This window comes from Triturus cristatus, chromosome 3_2 (assembly GCF_964204655.1).
Source record: "Triturus cristatus chromosome 3_2, aTriCri1.1, whole genome shotgun sequence".
Lineage (NCBI taxonomy): Eukaryota > Metazoa > Chordata > Amphibia > Caudata > Salamandridae > Triturus > Triturus cristatus.
The window spans coordinates 699809078-699829176 of NC_140584.1; the positions used below are offsets into that span (position 1 = coordinate 699809078).

A 20099-nucleotide genomic window follows, 5' to 3' on the forward strand; every position below is an offset into this window, starting at 1 on the left:
GTAATACGGCCCCTGATAAGCCCATTCTTTGTTCTAGTAGTTTTAGTAGGGTGTTGTGTTTGACGGTGTCAAAGGCAGCGGATAAATCAAGCAATATTAGAAGGCATGAATCGTTCTTGTGCAGCATTTTTAGTATGTCATCTACAATCTGAGTAAGGGCAGATTCTGTGCTGTGATCTTGACTGGAATTGACTGAGTAGTTGAAACTTTTCTATGTGATTACAGAGTTGTTTCTGTACACATTTTTCTAAGAACTTTGCCCGTGTGGGGATGTTGGAGATGGTCCAGAAGTTGTTAGGGTCAGAACAGTCTGCCATAGTTTTTTTTAGAATTGGTGTTACTTGACTGATCTTTAGGCAGCCTGGGATAGCGCCTTGTCGTAGAGAGGGGTTTACAATCTTTGACTATAGTGGGAGGATACAGATTTCATCTCTTTGAATATGCTGGGAGGTAGAGGGTTCATGAAGTTGTTAGATGGGTTTAAAGACATGAGAATGTTGTAGATTTCCTGTTTGCTGATTGGGGAGAAGGTGTTCCAAGTGGCATTATTTTTGGAGGGGGGCCAGGGTGGTTCCTTCCCTTCCGTAGATTAAGAGTTGTTAGATAGCCTGACTGGGAAAACCGGTAGTAGTTCCTTCGCAAGTTGAAGTTCGTTCTCTATCTTTGTTGTTTTATCCTTGAAGAAGGTGGCTAGTTCTTTGCAATTTGGCACGGTTCTGGGTCCGGAGTCTTAGGGTGTTTGGTGTTTTACGTGATTGCTGTTTGACTATTTCGAATAGTTTTTTTGGGCCAATTTCTCGCCTGGTCAAATTGAGTTCTGATAAAATTAGCTTTCGCCCGTCTTATTCTTCGATTGTATGTGTTTCTCATTGATCTTAAGCGTTTTAGCGATTCCAGTGATGGGGAGTATTTCCATGCTCTTTCTGCCGTTCTTAGATTGCGTCTTTCTGTGTTCAAGTTGTCATTGAACCATGGCTTTGAGTTTTTAATGGAGATGTTCTTCTGTTGTAGTGGTGCGATAGAGTCCACGATTTCCCATATTGAAGTATTGTAGGCTTTGAGGTCGTTGACATCCTCCATGTTGGTCTGTGGGATCAAGGTGTTGTTGCATAGAGTGGTTAGATAATTGTGGTTTATATTACTAAGATTCCTTTTCCATTGTTTGATATTCTTCGGTTGGCCATTCTATGGGATCTCCTTCAAGTTGATGAGGAAGGTGATGCAATAATGGTTTGACCAATCACATGGGGTAATAGACTCTAAGGAGATAGTGTCCGACTTAGAGATGATAAGGTCCAAAGTCTCTCCCTTGTTGTGTGCGGGACTGTTGCAGATTTGGGACATCTCATGGTTTAATAGGAAGGATTTTAAGCTATTCACTGAGGGGTCATTTAGGTAATTCCAGTGCATATTAAAATCACCCAGGAAGATCTGGGGTGCTTGAAGATTATCATTTATTGTTAAGATTTCCATGATTTGTTCGATGAACTCCGGGTTATCATCCAGAGGGTGATAGAAGGCATGTAAATTACAAATGGCTATGCTGTTGCAAAAGATATTGATGCTAAGATATTCACATGTTGTTACATCTATTGTTTCCAATTGGCGTAATGATAAAGTATTGTGGTAGATGCATGCTATTCCACCACCAGTTTTCTCTGTTCTGTCTAGTCGTATGATCTTGTGACTAGGTGGGACTAGTAGATCTATGATGGGATGAGATGAATTGTTTAACGATGTTTCCGTGAGGATAACTACATCAAACTTATGTGTGAGAATGAGGCCGTAGATATCTGATGCGTGTTTATTTGCTGATCTGCAGTTGAGGAGCATGCACTTTAGCTGTTTATTATTGTGATGAGAGGCCATTTGTGATAAAGTGATTAGTTTAAGGTTGTTCTTTTTTATTCCTATGTGATTATAAATCGGTTCTCTGAAAGAGTTTGCTTGGATGGATTGGATTGGATTTTGATCAGTCTTGTTCGTATTTATTCCAGACTTATAATATAGGAGGAGTTAATGGATCTCATTGTTTGATAGATCTTGATTTGATCTCTTTGCTCTGGAAGCATCATTTGGGGAAGGTGTAGTTTGCTGTCCTAGTTTGGCTGTGTGGGTGAACTGGAGTGGGGTGATGTCTTTATGGGTGTCCTTTCTGGTTATCTTTGTGCTTTTTGAGCTGCGAGAGTGCCAAAGATTGGCTGTGATGGAAGTACGTCCCTGCTTATCCTCTTTAAGGTGTTTTAGGCAACGATCAATCTCATTGAGTCGCATTACCCAGTACTCCGGTTTAAGGGTAGTGGTGGGTTGCATCGCGAAATCTGATAATGGTGTGTTGTACTCAGGGGTGCCTAGTTGGGAGAAGGAGTCATTGTTAGCTGAGTATTTTTGTTGTGTATAGCTGATTGGATGCGATGAGAGGAGGCGTAGTACTGGAGGTAGTGGCAGTGTTCATGGATCTAGCTGAACTAAGGTTGATTTGTGGATATTATTGTTCCCTGTATGGGGGTCAGTGAGGACGTGATGGTAGACCCCTCATTGTTGTGATCTGGTGAGGTAAGAGGGGGTGAGTGGGGGGTATGATATTCCACACAGTCGTGGTCTAAGCTAGTCTTGTTGTTGGGGGGTGAGCGGGGGAGTTGGTTGCAATATACCTAGTAGAGATCTCAGTCAATAATTGGGAGGATGGTTCTGGACAGGGGTGGTGGCCTCGTGGGTGGGTCGGCCGTCCCCTGAGACCAGAATTGAGTTGATTGAGTTGGTAATGGCCATGTGCGTTAAGGAGGATGAGGATGTTCCATCATGCATGTTAGGGCGATTTTGGGTGGGGAGATTGGGCTTGTTGTAGATCCCCTTTTTTAGGATGTGGAAGATTTTGTCAATACCTATAGATTTCTCCTATTCGTAAACATCCTGAAGATGGAGTTTGAAGGTCTGCCGTCAGCTAAGACCTTTTGAATTTGCTAAACTTCGATATATAATATACATATAGAGACTTTCAGCCAGCCCTCTTCATCCATTGGTCTGATTTTGTTTTTCCCACTGTTGCATACAACATGAGACATTGCTAACTTCACTGTGAGAGATGACATTCTGCTTAATCACAAAAGCACAGTCACAAACTATGTAGTTCTCTTCAGTGCTAGGAACTACTATGTCAATGTGTGGTTTTTGGAGACCTTAAAAATAGTTTTGCTTTTAGACATTTTTTTTTCGTGACAAGCCCCGGCAGCTCCCCCAACAGTTTAACAGAAAACATGACATAACAAAAGATGCATTGACCAAGCCAAAAGCCTGGCAGCCAACGCCAGAACCTTTGGCTTTGCCAGTGCTGTTTCTATCATCTCCCCAACATTTCAGCTACTGTCCACACCTAGGGGAGGCATGCAGTCACAAGCAGACTTACAAACCTGCTCTGGCTGAAGGCGCCAGCAGCACTCTTGGGCACCCAGATCATCTTTCCTAAAAGAGCCCACGTTCACTTACACATTGTGCCCTTTTTAAGATCAATTTCGTGGATGAAGATAATTATGTGTACATTCCCAAGCAAAACTGACTGGGCGTCATGGTTCCCGTCCTAACTGATAGCAATGAGTTCAAAAGTCTTAGCAGTGCGATTATTAACCCAAAGTGTGGTGTGTGTTGTAATTGGTAATTGCTAAGAGTACTACTATAAGCAGTTACTCCCTTAATCTATACCTGCTCTATTCGGAAACGTGAATTATTAACATTCATAATGAACGGGCACAATACGTGTCCTTCCTTGAGGTCTCGAACCCACAATAACACGATGCTCGTTATATTTTCAGGACTCTGTTTGGAGCTCTTAATCTTCACCTCGGAGGAGCGCCCGAGGGCCCGGCCGGAACCGGAAAGACGGAAACAACCAAAGACTTAGCAAAGGCCGTGGCGAAGCAGTGTGTGGTTTTCAACTGCTCCGACGGACTGGATTATCTAGCTTTAGGGAAATTCTTTAAGGTTTGTGCAAGAAAATACCACAAATTCTAGAATGTGTATCCAGCAGTTCTGCTATTCGTTGTTTTACAAATATGTATGTATGCATATTTCTCCAGTGTTTTTAGAAAATCCACAGTCGCCCCTCGGGGAACGTCAAAGAAAACTTCAAGATTGTTAACAATTGTGTTTTAAAAGCTAGGCAGAACCTTTCCAAAACCATAAACTCTGCTTTATTTGTGCAACTGTACAATTTGCCGTTTAATCAGGCCTGCTACAATTATATTCTGTGGTCAAGTGTCCGTTTTTAATTACACAGCTTTATAGAAGCGATTTATCGCTTTATTTACTTCAACATATTGGTTTCTTTGGACATACTATTTGCAGCTTTTAATCACTTTTACTCATTTCTCATTTGCTATCTTTTTTTTCACTATAATTGACTTTTTCACAAATGTGGGAGAGCTAGCATTACCGCTATGCTTTCTGTCACAAGTACCTATTTTAAATTTTAAATTAAAGACAGTGTTTCCATCTTCTAATAAATGATTGTAAAATAAAAAGGATTATTCTAGCAACTGCTCTGTCAGGAGTAGGGGTGGGCGGAATTTGCGTAGTCGCCTACGCAAAGCTCCGCGAAACAGTAAAAAAATCTTCACGAGCACGCGGAATTGCTTGTTCCGCCCGTTCGCGATGCTTTTTTCCTGTTCGCGCACGTTTTTTGCGTGCTCGGGGGGAAATATCTTGCGAACACGCATATTGAAAGCAAAAAATTCCGCGAAGCCGCAGAATTTTTGGCAATTCCGCTTTCTCTGCGGAACGCAAAATTACCCAAATTCCGCGAACAGAATTTACCGCCCAGGCCTAGTCAGGACTCTATCAACAGTTTCCTGATATGAACTGATGACCATCGGAATCCAGAGTTTACTGGTGAATCTCCTCACTTACACTCAACAAACTTTCACATGCCCCAAGCGATGCGTACAGAATGTGAAGAGGAGTCTGGGGTGTTTGCCAACAGAATGTAGACACAGTAGGATGTGGGCCACTTTGCTCCTAGGGTTCTTATTAAGAACAAGAGGTAATCCTTGCTAGCAGAGCATACGAGTAGAGTGAATGGAGAACCTCTGGGGGTACCGGGAGTGATTAGAGCATTCTTAAGAAGTGTTAACCGAGATGGTGGTGGTACAGAACTAGCAGATGTCTGAGCTCTGAAAGATCCTGCTGAAGTGATCAGATTACTAGCGGGTGCTTCTAATTAGTGCCCGGTTTGGGAAATGCCCAGCTATTGTGAAGTCATAGCATAGTGTCAGTCATATTGTTGCATCTTTCCAGTCATTCTAGAACCTAGAAGGCCCTTGGTTATCACTTTCTACTGTACCAGCATATACAGGTCTCAAAGTTGGGCCTCAAATGTCTACCAGTTGACACCATGTCCCTGTGTAACAAAAACACCATTTGAACACTAAACCCAGCTGAGGCATGTGACCTTGAAACTAACCTCATAAAGGCATCAAACATAACCGCTATGAAACCAAATGCAAAGCAGTTACAGGAGATGTTCTCAAAAAGCTACCAGAACACACTGTTGCTATGGTTGAATTTCATGGGTTTATTATATTAGCTCCAAATCACATGCACAACAGATGGCTGAAGTGATCATCAAAAGAAGTCTTGGCATTCAAGTGGGAGTTTGAATGTTTTCACACCGGAGAAAAGAGTAATGAGGGCTCATACCACAGTGTGTAGAATGCCCCAGGAGAGCTGAATGAGCCCATCAAGCCTAGAGTGAGCTCCAACAAAAAAGGAATAAAAACTATTGCAGGAGAAGAAGTGAATCTAGATCTGTGTACAGTTACACTGCAATTTAGACCTGACAAGATAAACTTCTTGCCATGTCAAAACCTTCACTTTTTATACATGTAAGTCACCCCTCAAGGTAGGCCCTGGACAACCAAGAGAGCAGCATGCAATGTATTTAACAGGCAGGACATGTACTTTTAAGTTTTACCTGTTCTGGTATCTGTCCCATAGGATAACGTTGGGATTACTATATTACATTTCACAAGTGTAATTTCCAAGTGTGAAGAGATGGACTTTTTAAGTTTGGTGTCTCTGGAATTACAATATAAAATCACAACGTAGGGTGAAGTCGGATTTTAAATTGCAATTTAGAAAATGGCACTTCTGGAAAGTGGGCATTTTCCTATTTTAGCCATCTGGTACACGCTGCCTGTCTCTGATACATGTCTTGGGGGGGTGACAGCTGTTCTTTGTATGTTTACTCTAGACAGTCACACACAATGGGCTCTTATGTGTGACTTGATGGACCATCCTGGTAGGATCGGCGAGAGGAGCTAGACCCAGCATCACGTACACTTGATTAGGCTGTATCCTGTCACCACACAAAGGGTTGCATATCCCCCTGTAGTGAGTCTAGAGCCAGGGCAGGAAGGGAGGACCTCTGTGTGCTCCAGAGACATCTCTTTGAAGATTCCCCCACATCAAATGCACAACTGAGTATAAGTGCAGGACCTCAGACACCACCACTTTTGGTCCTGTGATGACTCTGCCCGGAAGGACTGCTGCAATGCTGAAGGACTGCCACTCTGCTGGACTGCTGCTTTTCTGGATTCCTGCCTTCCTGTGCTACCCTGCTGCTTCCCTGCCTGTGTGAGAATACCTGGAACTGCATCACTTGAACCCAGAGTGATTTCAAGGGCTTGCTGGCTGGCCTCCTGATCAGAAGTCTTAGGGACATAAAAGAATTTCAACCTATCTTCTTCTGCACCTGGACTCTGCCATCAGTGAGTCTGCCCTGCCAAGTGGTGCCAACCCAGTCCTGGACCCTTGGAATTGGGCCTGAGGTTCTTGCTTGAAAATTAAAACACGTATCCTCTGTCGAACCTGCACATCGCTGCTGTTGTGTGGATCAGAACTGGCTCATCGCCCCTGTTGTTCGGACCAGAATCAGCACATTGCTCCTGTTGTGTGGATCAGAATTGGTGCATCGCTTCTGTTGCGTGGATCAGAACCCGCACATCATCAATGCTGCATGAATCAGCCGTGATGCATCGCCTTCGGAATCGTCTTCAGGTCCCCATTTATGGCATCCTTGACGACTATGCCGAAAACTCGCATTGCAGCTCTTCACTCATTGGAGTTGATGCATAGTCGCTGCTGCGCGGATCAGGACCGGCGCATCGCTGCCACTGCATGGCTCAACACCAACGCATCGCTTTGGCTGCACCCTCGTATCTTTGACGTCGATGCAGCCATGATCAAGATACATTTGTTCAGCGGGCCTCACTGGGTCCCTGTATCTGGCTCGCTCTCCATCGTGGTGGGCCTGAACATTTGACTTTGTACAGATCCGGCGTGGCCAAATATCCCAAGTAAGCGCTCATTCCTTCTAGGTGCTATTTTACAGACTTTTCTTTAAAAATGTTGTTAGACCTGGCATTTCTTGGCGTGTTTACCCGTGACGTTTTGCCTCTACCTCCTCTGTTTTGGACTGACTTAGATGCTTTGGGCAATTTGCCACTGCTGATCAGTGTCAAAGTGCAAGTACTCCCTGTATAAAGTATAATGGTAATTGGTTGTCCATGATTGGTATGTTTGCCTTACTATAAAGTCCCTAGTAAAGTGCACTATGTGTGCCAGGGCTGGTAATGCAAATGCTACTAATGGGCCTGCAGCACTAATTTTGCCACCCACACCAGTAGCCTTAAAGAGGGAACTCAGGCATGCCATTACAGTGCCTGCGCACAGTTTTTTAAAATGCCATGTTGTTCTGACAAGTGCACCAACTTGCCAGACCTTACCCTTCCCTTTCTATGCACATCAGACACCCTTATGGTAGGTACAAGGTACCCCATGGGCAGGGTACATTGCATGTGAAAGGTAGGACATGTACTAACGTGTGTACCATGTCCTAACAGTGAAATAATCTCCGTTTCGTTTTTCATTGTGGAAGGGCCATCTTGCCCATAGGATAGAATGGGGAGGCTGTGTAATATGTTTTCCAGCCTATCTTACCAAAGGCTTAAGATGGAGAGGTGAAGGTTAGTGTGCCTGAACTCACAATGTAATAGCACATCTTTTTATGAAGGTAGTTTTTGCATTGTGTGTTTAGAAGCCACTCTTTTAGAAGTGGCTGGGTTTTTGTGCTCTAACATTTCTCTGTGTCTCTGCCTGGTTGTGGATTAACTGTCTGGATTTGAAAGTAATAGGATCTGGGGAATGTCTTGACCCGGGTGGGAGGTGAGACAGCCACAGGCTGGCCTGCATCTGAAGTGTAGGGGGAGGAGGAGCCCCTAGAGGTGAAGAGGCCTGGGTTGCTGCTATAAAACAATTGGCCCATCTCCTGCTGAGTGATTGAGAATCCAGACCCCCACTAATCAAAGGAAGAAGGTGTCACTGGCAGGGAGGCACCCAGAACTGGTTTGAACAGTGGTCAGTGCCTCCCTGAACACAATGACTTCAAAGCCATTTAGGGGTATAACTATGAGAGCTGAAGCCCCTGAAGTTTGGAGAATGGCTTGATCAAGATTGAACAAGACTGTAGCTACTTTGTGGTCAAGAGGAACCTTTGCCAAGGAAGAAACAACTGAAGAGACTGAAAGGACTGACCCTTGCTGTGTGTTCTCGGGCTGGCCTGCAGGGTGCTGTTTTAATCAAGGAAAGGCTAAAGGGACTTTGCTGTGTCCTTCTGCTTGAAAGGACTTTGCTGTGCTGTGTCCTGAAGTAACTTATCCCCAAGGGCCCAAGGTGAGCTGGCTTCCTGTTGCGGAAACTCAGGAACACAAAAGTTTCCAAGAGAGTCTCAACGACGCTGTGTGCGTTTGCTTTTTGCAGCCTGAGACCCTCGAAAGGAGTGCCCTGTGATCGTGGGCACCTGGAGTCCAAGCGAGTCTCAGCGACACTCAGCGACACTGTGTGCGTGTGCTTTTTGCAGCCTGAGCCCTTCGTGAGGATCGTCCTGTGATCGTGTGCATCGTAGTCCAAGTGAGTCTCAGCGACGCTGTGTGCGTGTGCTTTGTGCAGCCTGAGACCTTCGTGAGGATTGCCTTGTTATCGGGCACCGGAGTTCAAGTGAGTCTCAGCGATGCTGTGTGCATGTGCTTCGTGCAGCCTGAGACCTTTGTGATGGGTGCCCTGTGACCGTGCACCCGGAGCTCAAGTGAGTTTCAGCGACGCGGTGTGCATGTGCCCTGTGGCAGCCTGAGATCTTCGTAGCAGTCGCGGCCCGGCAGACCCGGAGGAGCTGAGCTGCCGGCCCGAGCCTGCCGTTGCCGGAGCGGGACCTCGAGCCAGCCTCGTCGAGGGAGGGCCGGAGTCCCCTTGCCCGGAATTCACAAAGATTGCATCAGAGGCCCAAGTCGCTGGAAGAGGAGAGGAGAGTGAGGTCGCACCCCCCAGGTAACGTGTGTCGACGCCTGGGGCGGGGTGCGGGCTAGGAGGGAGATGCTCCTGACCTCTCTCATTCTGGCAGCGCAAGCCTCTGCTTCGGCTCGTATCGCGGCCCATACTGGCCAAGGTAGTGGCAGTACCGAGGCCGGAGTGCGGAGCTGCACTTTTTGTTACACCATACCCGTGTTGGGGGCAACTGTTGACAGAAGCTGGCTGCGAGTCAGCACGAGTGGCGAAGAGACCGCCTAAGGCACCGTGATGGGTGCTGGAGTGTATTACGCATTACCTTGTTTCTGCATAACAGAGTACCTGATTGTCGTATTACACATTGCATCATTTCTGCATAACGAACTACCTGGTTAGTGTATTACGCATTGCATTATTCCTGCATAATGAACTCCCTGATTAGTGTATTACGCATGGCATTATTTCTGCATAACGAACTACCAGACTGTCGTATGACGCATTGCACTGTTTCTGTATAACGAACTACCTGATTAGGGTATTATGCATTGCATTATTCCTGCATAACAAACAACCTGATTAGTGTATTACGCATTGCATTATTTCTGCTAACTAGGTACCTGGTTGTTGCGTTATGCATTGCATTATTTTTACATTGCAAAGTGCCTTATTGTTGCGTTACGCATTGCATTATTTTTACATTGCACAGTGCCTGATTTTTGCGTTACGCATTGCATTACTTTTCCATTTCAAAGTGCCTGATTCTAGCATTACGAACTGCATACATTGTATTAGGACTACAGTCGAATGTTTAGAAGTGCTTATTAATATCGCCAGAACTTACAAGGACTGGCTGGCCTAATAACCGGCCAGGAGGAATATTACAAATAGTCATATGTTGGATTTATATTGTGTGGTCTTATTGTATATCTTTTTATATAAAATTTATACTCGTTTTTATGAAACTTGTGTGGAGTCCATTTGTGGTGTCATCATTGGGTTGCTGTGAGCGTGGTTGCAAATACTTTACACATTTAGCTTGAAGATAAGCCTGGCTGCTCGCGCCAAGCTACCAAGGGGGTGAGCGGGGGCTATCTGAGAAGGTGTCCTCCCTTTCCCTGACGTGGAAACGCGGGTCCCTATTTGGCCTAAGGTACCTACCTCAGCCAACCAGGGATCCCGGGTCTAACCTTTGGTGGTCAGCAGTCGGGATTTGAACGTGTATTTGCAAATTCACTCAACATGATTGGTGTACATCACAAGTTTAGCGCAGACCACGATGCAACCATATATTGTGTTCTTGATTTGTTGGTTCTATTTTTGAGCGACCTTTAAGCCACACATCATGTCTCAGAGGAGTCAAGTAGCCAGTGAGTCTACAGAATTGGAGTTCGACATTGAGGGATTGCTTACCTGCAAAGTAGATCAATTGAGGCAATTCTGCAGAGCTTTGGGATGTCCCATGAAAAGTAGTGCCAAGAAGGAGGAGCTGCAAATGGCCTTGAGGGCCTGGTGGGAAGCCAAAGGTGCTCAGGAGGTGGGTGATGTTGAGGTGGATGAGGATGACTCAGGGAATGGATTTGATCCACAGGATTTGCCAGTGGAGGGTCCAACCTCAGGGGCTGGTAGTAGCCATTCAGGGAGGAGTTTTTCACCAGAGGAGCTGGAGGAAAACCAAAGGGTCAGAGAGCATGAGTTGGAGGTTTTAAAACTTAAAACTCTAGCAGAAGAGAAGAAGCTGATCATTGAAAGTGAAAAGCGAGCAGAGGAGAGCAGGAATGCTGTCAAGATTCTCTTAGCTCATGAGTTAAGCATGAGGGAACTGGACATTAAGGTTAAACAGGCAGAGTCCAGTTCAAATGGTGGCAGCACACAACCAGTGCCAGTGGGGAAGGTGTACATTCCCAAAGACTTAATGCGAGATTACCAGAGGGGTGATGATATATATGGTTGGTTTACTGCATATGAGATCGCACTGAGGATGAATGAGGTGCCTGAGAAGCCTTGGGGGGCGGGCCAATGGAAACACTTTGAGGCTTCTAGGAGAGATTTTTTACCCCCTTTAGAGAGGGCGGGAACCCTGACCTATCGCAAAATGAAGGAGGCTTTATGTCTCAGGTATGGGCTCACTCCTGAACAGTACAGGCAGAAATTCAGGAACTTCAAGAAACGGGACTCCAGTACTTGGTTTGAGTGTGTGAATGCGTACACGTGTGCACTGGATGGTTGGATGAAGGGCAGCAAGACAACTGATTTTAAGAGCTTATGCGATTTAATTAGTTGGGGCCAGTTGAGTAGTCTGGGTGTTCCAGAGCTGTGCCAGCATCTTTTGGACGGTAAGCTGACTGATTACAGTAAGCTTGCTGAAGAGGCGGACCGCTGGACCTGTACCCGGGTCCACAAGGGGATTGGAGGTACCACTACCAAAAGTGTACAGGGTCCCCCGCAGGGTGGGGGAGGACAAAGGTAACTACAAGGGGTTCACTAAAGGACCCCAAAGTAGTTCCCAGGTCAAAGGGTCCCAGTCCCCCAAGGCTAAGAGGTCCGGGCCCCATAAGGGCAAGCGGGACAATCGAAGTCCTCCTACTTGTTGCTTCTGTAAAGAAGTGGGTCATATTTCCCCTAAATGCCCCAAGAAGTCATCTGCACCCACTGGTGCTCCAACACCAGGATTGGTGAGTGTAGCATTGGGGGAGGAATTGTGTCCCTGGAATGGGGAGGAGCAAGCAGTTATGACCCTGGTCTCATTAGAAGATCAAGAGATTGTCCAGGAAATCTCTACGCCTGAGAATACTAAGAAACACAGGCAGTGGGTGACCATCAATGGAAGGAGGTTGGAGGCTCAGGGACACCGGAGCCAATTTGACATCTGTCAGGTGTCAGTGGGTGTCTGAAGAGCAGATAATTCCCGATGTGCTTCACCCTGTAGTTGCAGCAGAAAACTAAATGCGCCTCTGCAAGGTGGCGCTGGTTCCCTTTGAGTGGGGGGGAGGGGGGTCGCAGGTTCCTTGAAGGTCATTGTAAGTCCGTCCATACCTGTTGACTGTCTGCTAATAAATGACCAGGAGAGTTCCCCCAGGAAGGACGTGGAGCGCCAGGCGCATTTGGAGATGTTGGGTCTGTCTGAGTGGGTGTGTGTGACCACGCTGTCTATGGCAGCCAGTAAAGGTGTTCAAGGGGACCTGGAGCCTGAAACAGTGGCCCAGGTGCTTGCCTTAAAGAGAAGAGGCAGGGGGTGCGGGAAACCGGCCCCACAGTTCCCACAGTCCAGGAGGAGGCATTCTTTGAGGGGGATGCTCTGGATCCTAAGGTGGAGCAAGTGGATGAACTGGGGGACCTACCTGAGCTGACCAAATGGCAGTAGGAAGGAGGGCCCTCCAGGGAGGAATTCTGTGAGGAGCAGAAGAAGTGCCCTTCTCTTGTAGATTTGTGGCAGCAGGTAACCAGTCTGGATCACACTTGATTTACTGGGAGAATGATCTCCTATATAGTGAGCCTAATGTTGCTGAGCCTAGGTCAGCCCGTGCGCTGGTGGAACCCCAGCGCTTCAGAACCTTCCTACTGGGGTTGGCTCATGATGTACCTTTAGCAGGACATTTGGGGCAGGACAAGAACTTTGAGAGGCTTGTCACCCACTTTTATTGGCCTTAAATGCGCAAGAGTTCTGATACTCACTGCAGGACCTGTCAGACTTGCCAGGCAAGAGGTAAGAATGGAAGGAAGCACAAGGCTCCCCTCCAACCTTTCCCTGTAGTCAGCACCCCCTTTGAGAAGGTGGGCATTGACATTGTGGGGCCTCTGGATCCCAAGACCGCCATGGGCAAAGGTTCATCCTGGTCTTGGTGGACCATGCCACCCGGTACCCAGAAGCCATCCCTCTCCGGACGGTGATAGCCCCCATTGTGGGCCGTGCACTGATGGGGATTTTCTCCCGCATGGGGTTTCCCAGAGAGGTGGTGTCTGACAGGGGTACTCATTTCATATCTAGGTATATGAAATCTCTGTGGAAGAAGTGCAGTGTAACCTACAAGTTCACCACGTCTTACCAACCACAGGGTAATGATCTGATTGAGAGATTTAACTGGACCCAGAAGGGCATGATTATGGGTTTGAGGAACCCATGAGGTGTAAGTGGGACCTCCTCTTACCATGCCTGCTGTTTGCTTACAGAGAGGTGCCACAGAAGTCCTTAGGGTTCAGTCCGTTTGAGCTCCTGTATGGGCATCCTGTAAGAGGACCCTTGAGTTTGGTGAAGAAGGGCTGGGAGAAGGCTCCTAGTAAACCCTCTCAGGATGTATATAGCTACATGCTGGCCTTCAGGAACCAAACTAGGCATTTCAGGCAACTCGCTCAGGTGAATCTGGAAGCCAGCCAGGAAGAAATTAAGTGGTGGTACTGCCAGAATGCCACTCTGGTCGAGTTTCATCCTGGGCAAAAAGTGTGGGTGATGGTGCCAGTGAAGCCTTGCTCGCTCCTGCGGTCTGGGCACTGAAGAAGTTGAGGCCTTACTTGTTTGGGACTCACTTTCTGGTTCAGACCGACCACAGGCCTCTCAGATGGTTGATGCAGAGGAGGGGTAAGAACCCAAAACTGTTGAGGTGGTCCATCTCCCTACAGGGAATGGACTTAACGGTGGAACACCGCCCCGGAACAGAACACGCCAATGCTGACGGTCTGACCAGATTTTTCCGCCTTAGTGATGAGAACTCCCATGATGGTGGGTAGTTCCCCCTACTTTTTGGCTGGGTGGGGACACGTGTTAGACCTGGCATTTCTTGGCTTGATTACCCCTGACATTTTGCCTCTACCTCCTCTGTTTTTGACTGACTTAGATGCTTTGGGCACTTTGCCACTGCTGATCAGTGTCAAAGTGCAAGTGCTCCCTGTATAAAGTATAAAGGTAATTGGTTGTCCATGATTGGTATGTTTGCCTTACTAGTAACGTCCCTAGTAAAGTGCACTATGTATGCCAGGGCTGGTACTAGTGGACCTGCAGCACTAATTATGCCACCCACACCAGTAGCCTTAAAGAGGGCCTGCCATTACAGTGCTGCTCGCAGTTTGTTACACTGCCATGTTGTTCTGACAAGTGCACCCACTTGCCAGACCTTACCCTTCCCTTTCTATGCACATCAGACACCATTATGGTAGGTCCAAGGTACCCCCAACGCACGGTGCAGTGCATGTGAAAGGTAGGAAATGTACTAAGGTGCGTAACATGTCCTGACAGTGAAATAATCTCCATTTCGTTTTTCACTGTGGAAAGGCCATTTTGCCCATTGGATAGATTGCGGAGGCTGTGTAATATGTTTTCCAGCCTATCTTCCCAAAGGTTTAAGATGGAGAGGTGAAGTTTAGTGTGCCTGAATGCACAATGTAATAACACATCTTTTTATGAAGGTGGTTTTTGCATTGTGTGTTTAGAAGCCACTCTTTTAGAAGTGGCTGGGTTTTGTGCTCTAACATTTCTGTGTGTCTCTGCCTGGTTGTGGGTTGACTGTCTGGATTTGAAAGTGATAGGATCTGGGGAATGTCTTGACCCAGGGGAGGAGGTGAGACAGCAAAAGGCTGACCTGCATCTGGAGTGTAGGGGGAGGAGTAGCCCTTAGAGGTGAAGAGGCCTGGTTGCTGCCATAAAACAATGGTCCCATCTCCTGCTGAGTGATTGAGAATCCAGACCCCCACTAATCAAAGGAAGAAGGTGTCACTGGCAGGGAGGCACCCAGAACTGGTTTGAACAGGAGTCAGTGCCCCCCTGAACACAAAGACTTCAAAGCCATTTAGGGGTATAACTATGAGAGCTGAAGCCCCTGATCTTTGAGAATGGCTTGATCAAGATTGAACAAGACTGGAGGTACTTCGTGGTCAAGAGGAACCTTTGCCAAGGTAGAAACAACTGAAGAGACTGAAGGAAAGGACTGACCCTTGCTGTGTGTTCTGGGGCTGACCTGCAGTTTGCTGTTTTAACCAAGGAAAGGCTAAATGGACTTTGCTGTGTGCTGTGTCCCCCTGCTTGAGAGGACTTTGCTGTGCTGTGTCCTGAAGTAACTTATCCCCAAAGGCCCGAGGTGAGCTGGCTCCCTGTTGCGGAAACTCAGGAACACAAAAGTTTCCACGAGAGTCTCAGCGACGCTGTATGCGTGTGCTTTTTTCCGACTGAGACCCTTGTAAGGTGTGCCCTGTGATCGTGGGCACCTGGAGTCCAAGCGAGTCTCAGCGACACTGTGTGCGTGTGCTTTTTGCAGCCTGAGCCCTTCGTAAGGATCGTCCTGTGATCGTTTGCATCAAAGTGCAAGTGAGTCTCAGCAACGCTGTGTGCGTGTACCTTGTGCAGCCTGAGACCTTCGTGAGGATTGCCTTGTTAACGTGCACACCCGGAGTCCAAGTGAGTCTCAGCGACGCTGTGTGCGTGTTCTTTGTGCAGCCTGAGAACTTTGTGAGGATTGCCTTGTTATCGTGCACCCGGAGTTCAAGTGAGTCTCAGCGACGCTGTGTGCGTGTGCCCTGTGGCAGCCTGAGATCTCACCCATTGCCGAGTGCGGGACCTCGAGCCAACCTCGTCGAGGGAGGGCCCGAGTCCCCTTGCCCGGAATTCACAAAGATTGCATCGGAGGCTCAAGCCGCCGGAAGAGGAGAGGAGAGTGAGGTCGCACCCCCAGGTAACGTGTGTTGGGGGGCGGAGCTAGCCAAGCAACGAGATGGCCGCATATTAGGCGAGCTCCTCGCTAACGCCCGTAAAAATCCTTCCAAGATCCTACACATCTAAGCTGGCTTAACACGGAACGGTGAGCCTGTTTACAGCAAGCAATCGAGCACCTGTTGTGGGCAGGAATCGGTAAAACAGAACACCTTAGCTGCTGGAATCGCGGGCCGGGACGCCCAGGCCCAGCCGTCTGAAAGCGAAACTGAAGTCGCGGACTGAAGTTGAGGTGAGGGCTGGGACGTAGAGCACGTATGACTGCCCTGACAGCGTACCCTCCCCGGTGAGTCGGAAGCCCTGGAAAGCTGTGGCACGGTCGGAAAGGTGAGCCCCACGATGAGTAGAGAAACCGACATTCGGTGTGCGCGTTAGAGGTGCCTGGAAAGGTGCAGTAACAATTGGCAAGGCGTGCCCTGCGCCGTGGGGGAGAGACGCTGGGAACTGCCTGGGCCTGCTGCGGACGAGGGCCACTTGCTTCTGTGAAGTGACTGCCTATGCGTGTAGTCTGGACGGACCTGAGGCGGGCTTTGCGGGGACCGGCTTTGCTACGCTGGCTCCAGTTATGTGACCGCCTGCTTCTGCACACTATATAAACCTGAGGCCAGCTTTCTGAGATGGATAGACGCGACAGCAGCCTCTTGAAGCTGCATCGAGGGAGCAGCACTGCCCATTCCACACAGCGCTGGTAGCGCTGGGGTCGAAATCAGCCGTGGCACCTTGTGGATAGCGGAGGCAGGGATGCTAACAGCTGAAAACTGAGCCTGAATGGACATAGGATGCAAGGGGGAAAAAGGAGGCTGCCAGCTGCAGAATAGATTATGGGGGACAATAATACTAAAAGGAAAAAAAAAGGGAAAAATACATAAATAAATAAATAACAGGGACAAACACAAGGTGAAACTACATTTTTCAACATAAGGAGAGCCCGGCGCAGCCTCGTGCATTGCGCACTCAAAAACTATATTGCCATTGCCCCAAATTGAGCTGCCTGAGAGGAGGGCCTGAGACCCCATAAACAAGTGCTAATAGCCATGGCACCCCAGCGAGTATATTCTACGGAACCCCAAAGTATGCAAACTATAGTGAACCCCCTCAGATGCCAGAACAAGGTCAGAAAGAAGTGACAGTGCGTCAGTGGTGGATAGGCGATCACTCCTGGAGGCGCGGAATAGAGTGGAGGCCGCTAGACCACGTGGCTGGAACAACACCAGCAGGCGCCCTGTGTGAGAGGGACATCAGGCCCTAAATTACATATGAGCAAAGCAACACATACCCACACCAGTCATTGTCAACTCCCGAGACAGCGAGGGTGAGGGCCAGTGTGACCACTGGGACCATGGGTAAAACAGACAGGACTCAGCCAAAAATAACGTTCAAGAACACTAAAAAACAGACGGCAAGTGGACCGGAGGCTAAGCGACAACAGCAGGCAGAAGCGGGGGCCTCCAGCGGAGTCACAAATGTCGACGTACAAGCCATGTTTACCACTATACAAGCTGCACCCTCCAATATCGATGGGAAAATTGACTCTCTAACGTATCGAGTCGACAGAATGTCGGAGCGCCTGGACAAGTATACTGAACGATTAGATGTGGCCGAGCGTAGAATATCCGAAGCTGAAGACGCCCAGGTGCAGATGGAGATGAAGCAGTCGAGACTGGATAAGCAAATGGCGGAGGTATCAGCAAAGGCAGAAGATTTGGAAGCGAGATCCCGCAGAAATAATATCCGCCTGACGGGTATATCGGAGACGACAAACACAGGACCCATGGAACGATACGTGGAAAAATTGCTCATTACAATGATGGGGCGGGACACTTTCTCTGAGATCTTTATCGTAGAACATGCGCACTGATCCTTGGCGCCAAAGCCGCCAATCGGTTCACCACCTAGACCAATCATAGCACGGATATTGAACTACAGGGATCGCGACGCAGCGCTGCGAAAGGCAAGGGAGCTGGGAAAGCTGACTCTCGAGGGCATGGACATATCACTATACCCTGATTTCACGGTCGCAGTGCAAGAAGCGCGGAAGAAGTTCGGGTAGGTGAAACAGAAATTGAGAGATCTCAATACTCCATATGCGATGCTGTACCTGGCACGGCTTAAGATCACAGATGAAGGGAGGACAAAAATATATACTGACCCAAAAGAAGCGCAAACATTTTTGCAACAGAAAAACCACACATGGCCAAGACGAAGATCCCCAAGAGGAGAGATAGAGGAGCAACCTACAACTTCGGACGTCGAGTAGTCTGACACAGCAGCGGTTAACAGCCGAAACCACCTCGCAAGATGGACATGTAGCGCTTGAGATGGAACAGGATAGTGAGATTTACTAAATACTATTGCAGGTCGGTGGATGGTGGACAATTGGACACTGGTTTTATAGTTAACTGACATATTGGGTGAACTAGCTGCAGCGGGACGCACTTTGGAAGAACGAGCATGTGACGCAGATAAGTTGACCACCATTGAACTATAAACAAATCAGTAATATGTTGTATTGTGTAATGATTTTATATATGCTTGAAATCCACTCTCTTCCAAAGACATTATTCCAATATTCGGGGCTTACTGAACACACCCTTTTTTCTAATGTAACACATTATTCTTAGCTTAGATGTGTATGTTTTTTTTCTGGGCGTTGCCCATGTGGGGACAGGCCACAGGAAATGGGCTGGCAGCCACCGCCCTCACGTGTATACCACACTAGTTCATGGTAGGGGTTCTTTTTTTCTTTTCCTTCATTTCTTTTTCGGTGTTGCAGGTTTTTTCATGGTAAATCAGATTGAGACTGGCTCCGCAGTTGGGGACAGGGCGGAGTGGGAGGGGGTGGGGAAGGGGGACGTAGGAAAATGTCTGGTCGGCAACAAGAGGAGCTTTATGTACCAAAAGACATACGCATATGACATACGCAGAACACGCTACTTTCAGTCAAGGGTATTTACGCATGGCAGATACTAGAACACAGGCTCGAAAATTGAAGCTGCTGACCTGGAATGTAAGGGGTTTGCAAAACCCACAGAAAATACGCAAAGTACTTGCATATTTTGACAGGCATGGTGTTGATGTAGCATGTCTTCAAGAAACACACCTTATCTCAACGACCGAAATGAGGGTGGGCACCAGATGGGCTATGTATCGCATGGCATCGTCGTACTCCACGTATGCAAGAGGGGTACTACTGTTAATTAGACGGAGCACCCCTTTCCAACTACTCAAAGCGCTGAATGATGACCAAGGCCGATATGTTATGGTGCAGGGTAACTTCGGAGGCACAGTACTAACAATCATCACTTCCTAGGGCCCAAATACAGACGATCCTGGGTTCTATGCGGAGATATGGGCCAAACTCAGAGAATTTCCAAGCGCGCCAATAATATGGGGGGGGGGGGGACTTCAATACCTGTCTAGACCCAGCACTAGACAGATCGACAGGTAATGAAAATATGGCAAACAAGCAGCCAAAGTGCTATGGGAAGGTATGGCCACATGGGGAATGGCAGATGTGTGGAGGCTAAGACACAAGGATTGTAGGGAGGGCACATGCACATCTACGACACACAACACATGGTCCAGAATAGACTACTGGTTGCTTACGGCAGAGGCATGTACATGGACACGTGAGGTGGAACATCTGCCTAAGACATTGTCAGACCACTCCCCGGTTAGTCTAATGATGGACATCCCCACACATATACCCAGGCATTTCACATGGAGTGCACTATTGGATCAAGTTTTTCACACGAGCTGCGACAGGCAATAGTTGCCTATTTAGAGTTCAATGTTGGATCAGTGAAGGGTGCGGGGACACTGTGGGAAGCTTTTAAGGTGACGAATCGAGGTCATTGCATTAACAAGCAAGCTGGGATCCTAAAGGATATCCAACAGCAGCTCCATATAATAGAAAAGGACATAAATACGCTGGAAGAGGAACACACACACACCCATAATCCAGCACTGCTGTCCCAAATTAGGGAAAAAATGGACGAGTACCAAAAATACGCTACGGACGAGATAAAATACAAATCACAACGATATACATGCATGTGGTGTACGATATACA

The 20099-nt window shown here is 47.6% G+C and overlaps 1 protein-coding gene across 2 annotated transcripts in view; it reads left to right on the forward strand.

Annotated features, from left to right (window-relative positions):
- Positions 1–20099, forward strand: part of DNAH7 (dynein axonemal heavy chain 7) — a 1967826-nt gene that overhangs the window by 605819 nt on the left and 1341908 nt on the right. For both annotated transcript variants that reach the window (XM_085648764.1, XM_085648765.1), the window contains exon 24: positions 3810–3978. In XM_085648764.1, coding sequence (XP_085504890.1) covers positions 3810–3978 — 169 coding nt within the window. The remainder of the gene's footprint in view (positions 1–3809; positions 3979–20099) is intronic.